Here is a 10769-nt window from a genome sequence, read left to right as displayed (position 1 = left end):
TATAGGGAATAGGGTGCCATAGGGCTCTGGTCTAAAGTAGTACACTATATAGGTAATAGGGTGCCATAGGGCTCTGGTCTAAAGTAGTGCACTATATAGGGAATAGGGTGCCATAGGGCTCTGGTCTAAAGTAGTGCACTATATAGGGAATAGGGTGCCATAGGGCTCTGGTCTAAAGTAGTACACTATATAGGGAATAGTGTGCCATAGGGCTCTGGTCTAAAGTAGTGCACTATATAAGGAATAGGGTGCCATAGGGCTCTGGTCTAAAGTAGTGCACTATATAGGGAATCGGGTTGCAAGTAGGAACGCAAGTAAGACTTCCTGTGTGTTTATATGAAGAGGAAGCTGTGGACGTGAGGACAGGAGCAGTATGCTGTTCTCTGGACCTTCTTCCACGTTCCACGACAGCCAGAGTTCCCCACAGCCTGCCAATGGAGCAGCTCCTCACTGCAAAACACACAGGATGCAGGTTAGTATGGCTCACAGCCTGCCAATGGAGCAGCTCCTCACAGGTTAGTATGGCTCACAGCCAGCCAATGGAGCAGCTCCTCACAGGTTAGTATGGCCCACAGCCTGCCAATGGAGCAGCTCCTCACAGGTTAGTATGGCTCACAGCCAGCCAATGGAGCAGCTCCTCACAGGTTAGTATGGCTCACAGCCAGCCAATGGAGAAGCTCCTCACAGGTTAGTATGGCTCACAGCCAGCCAATGGAGCAGCTCCTCACAGGTTAGTATGGCTCACAGCCAGCCAATGGAGCAGCTCCTCACAGGTTAGTATGGCTCACAGCCAGCCAATGGAGCAGCTCCTCACAGGTTAGTATGGCTCACAGCCAGCCAATGGAGAAGCTCCTCACAGGTTAGTATGGCTCACAGCCAGCCAATGGAGCAGCTCCTCACAGGTTAGTATGGCTCACAGCCAGCCAATGGAGCAGCTCCTCACAGGTTAGTATGGCTCACAGCCTGCCAATGGAGCAGCTCCTCACAGGTTAGTATGGCTCACAGCCAGCCAATGGAGCAGCTCCTCACAGGTTAGTATGGCTCACAGCCAGCCAATGGAGCAGCTCCTCACAGGTTAGTATGGCTCACAGCCTGCCAATGGAGCAGCTCCTCACAGGTTAGTATGGCTCACAGCCAGCCAATGGAGCAGCTCCTCACAGGTTAGTATGGCTCACAGCCAGCCAATGGAGAAGCTCCTCACAGGTTAGTATGGCTCACAGCCAGCCAATGGAGAAGCTCCTCACAGGTTAGTATGGCTCACAGCCAGCCAATGGAGCAGCTCCTCACAGGTTAGTATGGCTCACAGCCAGCCAATGGAGCAGCTCCTCACAGGTTAGTATGGCTCACAGCCTGCCAATGGAGAAGCTCCTCACAGGTTAGTATGGCTCACAGCCAGCCAATGGAGAAGCTCCTCACAGGTTAGTATGGCTCACAGCCAGCCAATGGAGCAGCTCCTCACAGGTTAGTATGGCTCACAGCCAGCCAATGGAGAAGCTCCTCACAGGTTAGTATGGCTCACAGCCAGCCAATGGAGCAGCTCCTCACAGGTTAGTATGGCTCACAGCCAGCCAATGGAGCAGCTCCTCACAGGTTAGTATGGCTCACAGCCAGCCAATGGAGAAGCTCCTCACAGGTTAGTATGGCTCACAGCCAGCCAATGGAGAAGCTCCTCACAGGTTAGTATGGCTCACAGCCTGCCAATGGAGCAGCTCCTCACAGGTTAGTATGGCTCACAGCCTGCCAATGGAGAAGCTCCTCACAGGTTAGTATGGCTCACAGCCAGCCAATGGAGCAGCTCCTCACAGGTTAGTATGGCTCACAGCCTGCCAATGGAGCAGCTCCTCACAGGTTAGTATGGCTCACAGCCAGCCAATGGAGCAGCTCCTCACAGGTTAGTATGGCTCACAGCCTGCCAATGGAGCAGCTCCTCACAGGTTAGTATGGCTCACAGCCAGCCAATTGAGAAGCTCCTCACAGGACAATAGACACTTTTCCACGAAGAACAAAAATAAAATAAAAACTTAAATAAAAACATAAATGTATCCTATCCTGACTAGACTAGTCTTCATCTATGCAACTGTTTTGATAAACTCGTACACCAGTGAAATGTTACCACAAACTAAGAATACGGCACTATCTCATATAGTCTACACATTGACTAATGTAATAAAGTATGATCAATCAACTAGTGCCATTTCCAGGAGATTGGATATCAAAGCCTCACTACATCGCTGCACTGACTCGAACAAGGCTTACATTACTTTCTGTATAATACCAAACGTCTTTAAAAAAAATGATCCGTCCGTGACTCCGTACCCGTTGGATTCTTGGCCGTCTCCCTGGCAGCTGCCGCTATGGTTACGCATGGCGGGGGGTTGGCACGCCACACAAACCGTGTAGCCCTCACGTAGGTACTGCATCCAGTGGGTGTGTGGTCTGTTCTCCACCGTACAGTGGGTAGTCAGAGACTCCATCTTATACTCCATACAGAACCTGACGGAGGAGGGCTTTGAAATATCATACGTACCATTCCACACAGTGTACATCCTATCTGGCACCCTATTCCCTATGTAGTGCACTACTTTAGACCAGAGCCCTATGGCACCCTATTCCCTATATATAGTGCACTACTTTAGACCAGAGCCCTATTACTTTGGTTTCTTGTTGCAAACCGGATGCATGTTTGGGAATATTTTATTCTGTACAGGCTTCCTTCTTTTCACTCTGTCAATTATATTAGTATTGTGGAGTAACTACAATGTTGTTGATCCTTCCTCAGTGTTCTCCTATCACAGCCGATAAACTCCAACCTGTTTTACAGTCACCAGTGGCTTCTGGTTAAATCCTGAGCGGTTTCATTCCTCTCCGGCAACTGAGTTAGGAAGGACGCCTGTATCTTTGTAGTGACTGGGTGTATTGATACACCATCCAAAGTGCAATTAATAACTTCACTGTGCTCAAAGGGATATTTAAGGTCTGTTTTTAGTTTTTACCCTATCTACCAATAGGTGCCCTTCTTTGCGAGGCATTGGAAAACCTCCATGGTCTTTGTGGTTGAATTTCACTGCTCGATTGAGGGACCTTACAGATAATTATATGTGTGGGGTACAGATATGAGGGAGTCATTCAAAAATCATGTTAAACAGTTTTATTGCACACAGAGTGAGTTGTTACACCTGAACTTATTTAGGTTTGCCACAACAAAGGAGTTGAATACTTATCGAGTCTAAACATTTTAAGCTTTTCATTTTTAAATTAATTTGTAAAAATGTCAAATGTTATAGAGTATTGTGTGTAGGCCAGTGGACAACAAAAAATCTAAAATTTGATCAATTTTAAATTCAGGCTGTAACAACAAAATGTGGAAAAAGGTCAAGGGGTGTGAAACATTTCTGATGGCAGTGTGTACCACAGGATCCTTGAATCTGATTCGTCCCCTTCCCTATGTGAGTAGACGGGTGTAATAGAGCATTGAACAACTTGCTATAAGCCTTCATAACTGTTCATTTCTCCTTAAGAACAGTCATAAAACATGCATAACGCAGCATACCCAGGGTACAGAGGTGCTCCGTAGATGTAAGGCTTTGTTCTTCCTTCACCAAACTCCCTGGTGGTGATGAAAGCTGGACCTGGAGAGAGACCAACACAGTCCCCTGGTTATAACCAGGACCTGGAGAGAGACCAACACAGTCCCCTGGTTATAACCAGGACCTGGAGAGAGACCAACACAGTCCCCTGGTTATAACCAGGACCTGGAGAGAGACCAACACAGTCCCCAGGTTATAACCATGCAGCAGTGTGACTCAGTTGGTTTAGTTGAATGTGTGTGTACCAACCCAGTCCCCTGGTTAAAACCAGGACCTGGAGAGAGACCAACACAGTCCCCTGGTTATAACCAGGACCTGGAGAGAGACCAACACAGTCCCCTGGTTATAACCAGGACCTGGAGAGAGACCAACCCAGTCCCCTGGTTAAAACCAGGACCTGGAGAGAGACCAACCCAGTCCCCTGGTTATAACCAGGACCTGGAGAGAGACCAACACAGTCCCCAGGTTATAACCAGGACCTGGAGAGAGACCAACACAGTCCCCTGTTTAAAACCATGACCTGGAGAGAGACCAACACAGTCCCCTGGTTATAACCATGACCTGGAGAGAGACCAACCCAGTCCCCAGGTTATAACCAGGACCTGGAGAGAGACCAACCCAGTCCCCTGGTTATAACCATGACCTGGAGAGAGACCAACCCAGTCCCCAGGTTATAACCAGGACCTGGAGAGAGACCAACCCAGTCCCCTGGTTATAACCATGACCTGGAGAGAGACCAACCCAGTCCCCAGGTTATAACCAGGACCTGGAGAGAGACCAACACAGTCCCCAGGTTAAAACCAGGACCCGGAGAGAGACCAACCCAGTCCCCTGGTTAAAACCAGGACTTGGAGAGAGACCAACCCAGTCCCCTGGTTATAACCAGGACCTGGAGAGAGACCAACACAGTCACCAGGTTATAACCATGCAACAGTGTGACTCAGTTGGTTTAGTTGAATGTGTGTGTACCTGTGTTCTGAGTGCAGATCTCTCCATTGTTTGACTGGTAGTCCATGCAGCCAGCCTGCTCCTCCAGACTGGGACATGGATCTGCAATGTTTCTGGGCTCCTGCTCAATGTGGCGCTGCCTACAATCCATTGATGATTCATAGATTATTGGATTTTAAAGCATTTTAAAAGTACAAATAAATCAATCCCGGAAGATAACATGAGTGTTCGCCACCAATTGGTCTTTTGACGAATCAGATTTATTCCCACGAATTGGGCCGTCAACAGGACTAATAAATAACACACAGGGCTCACCGGACCATCCTGGACCGCTGGCAGGGCTGGGCACAACCGCTCCAGTGACTCCAGACAGTCACCACACATGACTGGGCTGGACGAGAGACAACCGTGTAATTATTAGCATTGAGTATCTTCATAAACACCTAAACATACAGTATCTTTAACGGTACATTCGTAGCAGTGAGTATCTTCATAAACAACTAAAAATAGAGTATCATTAACGCTTTATTGACGGTACATTCGTAGCATTTTTAATTTTATTTTTAATTTAACCTTTATTTTACTAGGCAAGTCAGTTAAGAACAAATTCTTATTTTCAATGACGGCCTAGGAACAGTGGGTTAACTGCCTGTTCAGGGGCAGAATGACAGATTTTGTACCTTGTCAGCTCGGGGATTCGAACTTGCAACCTTTCGGTTACTAATCCAACACTCTAACCACTAGGCTACCCTGCCGCCCCATTGCTACATAACACTGTCTTTGACACACATTCATCTTTTATAGAACATTCAGGAAATCGTTACCTAATATTCATACACTTGCCATGTCCTTCACACCTGATTGGTGGATGTACTTGCTTTTGTTCCAGCCTAGGATAAACGCACCAACCAAATCATCAAGGCTTTGATTAGCTGAATGAAATTAGTTAGCGCTGGGTTGGAACTAAAGCCTGCACGCCCTGTGAATCCTCCGTGCCAGGAGTGAAAACCCCTGAGGTGACGTTAGTTTGACGACTGAAGTTCTGTGACATTTCCCTGTAAGACTGAAGACGGAACAAGTCAAGGGTGTGTACAGTTGGCTCAGCTGACTGCTCAATATTCACCCTATTCCCTATAAAGTGCACTAATTTTGACCAGAGCCCTATGGCACCCTATTCCCTATATAGTGCACTTCTTTTGACCAGAGCCCTATGGCACCCTATTCCCAATATAGTGCACTTATTTTAACCAGAGCCCTACAAGAATAGGGTGCCATTTGGGAAACACACTTGGATTTGAAGGATGAGTGTTTCTGTACAGCGTTGAGCGATCTGAATGTAACTGTAAAGCTGAATGAATTGGATCCAGTCACTGACCCATGTAATCCTGTTGTTCTCTTTTCAATGCTCTCCACATGCTCTCTGAGTACCTGGTCTTTGATGTGTCAGGTATGAGGTACACACTGCTTGGCTAACTCCTACAGTAATTATCACAGAGATCCTATTCCATTCCGGATGTAGTACACTACATTGTAAATAAGGTGCTATCCGGGACACAGATAATGATTAATAGAAGTGCATTCCTGACATATTTGTCCATAATTCCATCCTGTCCACACATTCATACAAAGTAAATGAGTTACGATTGAAACTAGACAGCATAGTTTTGTATCAGATCAGTCAGAGTCCCCAGGGTAGCCTAGTGGTTAGAGCGTTGGGCTAGTAACCGGAAGGTTACGAGTTCAAACCCCCGAGCTGACAAGGTACAAATCTGTCGTTCTGCCCCAGTGGGCAGTTAACCCACTGTTCCCAGGCCGTCATTGAAAATAAGAATTTGTTCTTAACTGACTTGCCTGGTTAAATAAAGGTAAAATAAAAAAAACCATAGAGATCAGATTCAATTACTAGAGGGGCTATGATGTCATAAACCCTTAAAGTTCCAGAGAGGTTTGAAAACGGCAGCCATCTTGGTCAGGGAGAAGTCCAAACCAGTCTAATTGGAATGAATGGCAGAAGAGGCTCAATTCTGATTGTACTTATGCAGGAAATTCAAAATAAGAAATGTCAGAAATTGATGAATAGAAGTTTTGTCAACTTAAAATGTCATATAATTATAACTGCAGTTTATATGGGTTTTATACACATTTTCTGTATATATATATACACTTTAAAATATACAGCTGAATACGGAAGCTTACATACACTTAGGACAGTGTCATTAAAACCTGTTTTTCAACCACTCCACAAATGTCTTGTCTACAAACTATAGTTTTGGCAAGTTGGTTAGGACATCTACTTTCTGCATGACAAGTCATTTTTTCAAAAATTGTTTACAGACAGATTATGTCACTTATAATTCACTGTAACACAATTCCAGTGGGTCAGAAGTTTACATGCACTAAGTTGACTGTGCCTTTAAACAGCTTGGAAAAGTCCAGAAAATGATGTCATGGCTTTAGAGGCTTCTGATTGGCTAATCAACATCATTGGAGTCAATTGGAGGTGTACCTGTGGATGTATGTCAAAGCCTACCTTCAAACTCAGGGCCTCTTTGCTTGACATCATGGGAAAATCAAAAGACAACAGCCAAGGCCTCAAAAATAATATTGTAGACCTAAGTCTGGTTCATCCTCGGGAGCAATTTCCAAATGCCTGAAGGAACCACGTTCACCTGTACAAACAATAGTACGCAAGTATAAACACCATGGGACCACGAAACCGTCATACCGCTCAGGAAGGAGACGCGTTCTGTCTCCTAGAGATGAACGTACTTTGGTGCGAAAAGTGCAACTCAATCCCAGAACAGCAGCAAAGGACCTTGTGAAGATGCTGGAGGAAACAGGTACAAAAGTATCTATATCCACAGAAAAACGAGTCCTATATCGACATAACCTGAAAGGCCGCTCAGCAAGGAAGAAGCCACAGCTCCAAAATATGTAGATTTGCTGGAAATTTGCTTCAAAACTGCCACAACTTCCCCTTCCTGTGGGGACTGAAAGATACCGTTCTAGCTAATAGACTGTTAGAGTTTACACTTCCTCTTCCTGTGGGGACTGAAAGACACCGTTCTAGCTAATAGACTGTTAGAGTTTACACTTCCTCTTCCTGTGGGGACTGAAAGATACCGTTCTAGCTAATAGACTGTTAGAGTTTACACTTCCTCTTCCTGTGGGGACTGAAAGATACCGTTCTAGCTAATAGACTGTTAGAGTTTACACTTCCTCTTCCTGTGGGGACTGAAAGATACCGTTCTAGCTAATAGACTGTTAGAGTTTACACTTCCTCTTCCTGTGGGGACTGAAAGACACCGTTCTAGCTAATAGACTGTTAGAGTTTACACTTCCTCTTCCTGTGGGGACTGAAAGACACCGTTCTAGCTAATAGACTGTTAGAGTTTACACTTCCTCTTCCTGTGGGGACTGAAAGATACCGTTCTAGCTAATAGACTGTTAGAGTTTACACTTCCTCTTCCTGTGGGGTTAGAGGACAGAGGTAAAGCGTAAAAACGTTGAGTAGTAAAATTAGATAAGGGTTTAAATCCTACTGTTAAGAAAACACTATGCACCCATTGTTTCTCTGGCCAGATACTGTAGAATGCATCCATTGTTTCTCTGGCCAGATACTGTAGAATGCACCCATTGTTTCTCTGGTCAGATACTGTAGAATGCACCCATTGTTTCTCTGGTCAGATACTGTAGAATGCACCCATTGTTTCTCTGGTCAGATACTGTAGAATGCACCCATTGTTTCTCTGGCCAGATACTGTAGAATGCACCCATTGTTTCTCTGGCCAGATACTGTAGAATGCACCTAGTAGCCCCTGAACAAGGTAGTTAACCCACTGTTCTCTGGTAGGCCATCATTGTAAATAAATATTTGTTCTTAACTGACTTGCTAAACAAACGTCAAATATAGTGCTATAGACCCTGGTCAAAAGTAGTGCACTACATAAGGAATAGGGTAACATTTCGGGCAATTCATGACAGCCGTTACTGTAGAGACTCCACCCATCCTCCTTACCTGGGCACTCGGTGGGGTAGTCATAGCAACAGTCTTTGGTCCTGAGGCAGCCCTCGTCGCAGTAGCAGGTGCCGAACACACGGTCCATCCGCCAGTCTGCCGTTGCACAGGTGATGTCTGAACCCCGGCAGCACTTCCCAGCGCACCCGCCTTCCACCCCAACGTGGTACGGTCCCAGCACGGCAGCTACCAGCAGCAACACATAATCCACGACTAACGCCATCGTCAGGGACAAAAATACAAGGGAGGGGGGCCAAGTTGGGACGTCCAAGGATTCCACAAGAGGCTGAAATAGTCTCTCCAAAATTACAATGTGTGTGTGTGTCGTCTCCGCGTCTAGTCTCTCTGTGTGAGTGTGTGTGTTTGTCTTCTACTCAGTGTGTTTTCAAATCTCCCATACTGTCAGAGTAAGAAGGACAGGGACAATCTTCAATCAAGCTGGACACAGTAGACATACTCCCTACCCCAGCTCAGATTAACTACAACACTTCTCCAACCACTGCTCTGCTGCTGGAGCCCTCGTGACCTGAAATTCCTGCGTCCACACAGCCCTTCTGTTTACCAGCAGGTTGAGCTGAAGAAAAGCGTCATTCCACAAACACAGCTCAGCTCCACTGTTCACACACAGATCAGTCAGTGTGTCTAGTGTTTCCGCCCCGACTACTTGTAGACTAACCACACACCAAACCCGAGTTCCTCCCTCTCTCCCACCGAGTTCCTCTCTCCCTCTCTCCCTCTCCCCCCCCAATGGGCTTTATTGACATAACACTCACAGAAGTTCCAAAGGAATAAACACATTTCAAATGTAATATTACATCTATATACAGTGTTGTAATGATGTGCACATACAGTGCCCTGCGAAAGTATTCGGCCCCCTTGAACTTTGCGACCTTTTGCCACATTTCAGGCTTCAAACATAAAGATATAAAACTGTATTTTTGTGTGAAGAATCAACAACAAGTGGGACACAATCATGAAGTGGAACAAGATTTATTGGAGGCTGTTAGAATGGCGGCGGAGGAGGCTGTTAGAATGGCGGAGGAGGAGGCTGTTAGAATGGCGGCGGAGGAGGCTGTTAGAATGGCGGCGGAGGAGGCTGTTAGAATGGCGGAGGAGGAGGCTGTTAGAATGGCGGCGGAGGAGGAGGCTGTTAGAATGGCGGCGGAGGAGGAGGCTGTTAGAATGGCGGCGGAGGAGGCTGTTAGAATGGCGGAGGAGGAGGCTGTTAGAATGGCGGAGGAGGAGGCTGTTAGAATGGCGGCGGAGGAGGCTGTTAGAATGGCGGAGGAGGCTGTTAGAATGGCGGCGGAGGAGGCTGTTAGAATGGCGGAGGAGGAGGCTGTTAGAATGGCGGAGGAGGAGGATGTTAGAATGGCGGCGGAGGAGGCTGTTAGAATGGCGGCGGAGGAGGCTGTTAGAATGGCGGAGGAGGCTGTTAGAATGGCGGCGGAGGCTGTTAGAATGGCGGCGGAGGCGATATCTGTCATTTTACGGGCTCTTAACCAGCTTGTGTTTTTTTGTGTTTTGTGTTATTTGTAACTTATTTTGTACATAATGTTTCTGCCACCATCTCTTATGACTGAAAATAACTTCTGGACATCAGAACAGGGACTCACCTCGTACTGGACAAAGAGCTTCTGGATATCAGGACAGGGACTCACCTCGTACTGGACAAAGAGCTTCTGGATATCAGGACAGCGATTACTCACCTCGTACTGGACAAAGAGCTTCTGGATATCAGGACAGGGACTCACCTCGTACTGGACAAAGAGCTTCTGGACATCAGGACAGGGACTCACCTCGTACTGGACAAAGAGCTTCTAGATATCAGGACAGGGACTCACCTCGTACTGGACATAGAGCTTCTAGATATCAGGACAGGGACTCACCTCGTACTGGACAAAGAGCTTCTAGATATCAGGACAGGGACTCACCTTGTACTGGACAAAGAGCTTCTAGATATCAGAACAGCGATTATTCACCTCATACTGGACAATGAGCTTCTGGATATCAGAACAGCGATTATTCACCTCGTACTGGACAAAGAGATTCTGGATATCAGAACAGCGATTTCACCTCATACTGGACAATGAGCTTCTAGATATCAGGACAGGGACTCACCTCGTACTGGACAAAGAGCTTCTAGACATCAGAACAGCGATTTCACCTCATACTGGACAATGAGCTTCTAGATATCAGAACAGGGACTCACCTCG

General features: G+C 46.5%; 1 protein-coding gene across 1 annotated transcript; it reads right to left on the bottom strand.

Moving 5' to 3' along the window:
• Window positions 1-223: 223 nt before the first annotated feature.
• On the bottom strand, window positions 224-8821 carry LOC135537783 (somatomedin-B and thrombospondin type-1 domain-containing protein-like). Its single transcript, XM_064963796.1, has 6 exons — window positions 8554-8821; window positions 4851-4926; window positions 4557-4675; window positions 3551-3629; window positions 2317-2493; window positions 224-450 (listed from the first exon to the last, which is right to left on the bottom strand). Exons 1-6 carry the CDS (start codon window positions 8774-8776, stop codon window positions 333-335), a joined length of 792 nt encoding a protein of 263 aa, XP_064819868.1. The 5' UTR covers window positions 8777-8821; the 3' UTR covers window positions 224-332.
• Window positions 8822-10769: the final 1948 nt, after the last annotated feature.

This window comes from Oncorhynchus masou, unplaced genomic scaffold, assembly GCF_036934945.1.
Source record: "Oncorhynchus masou masou isolate Uvic2021 unplaced genomic scaffold, UVic_Omas_1.1 unplaced_scaffold_843, whole genome shotgun sequence".
Classification (NCBI taxonomy): Eukaryota; Metazoa; Chordata; class Actinopteri; order Salmoniformes; family Salmonidae; genus Oncorhynchus; species Oncorhynchus masou.
This window is presented reverse-complemented; position numbering and strand designations above follow the sequence as displayed.

Excerpts from the sequence above, each read along its gene's own strand:
- LOC135537783 (XM_064963796.1), bottom strand. The coding sequence starts at position 8,776 with ATGGCGTTAGTCGTGGATTATGTGTTGCTGCTGGTAGCTGCCGTGCTG. Across the intron at positions 4,676-4,850 it reads CAGCGGTCCAGGATGGTCCG|GCAGCGCCACATTGAGCAGG; the intron begins GTGAGCCCTGTG and ends AATGGATTGTAG. Across the intron at positions 451-2,316 it reads GACGGCCAAGAATCCAACGG|TGAGGAGCTGCTCCATTGGC; the intron begins GTACGGAGTCAC and ends TGTGTTTTGCAG.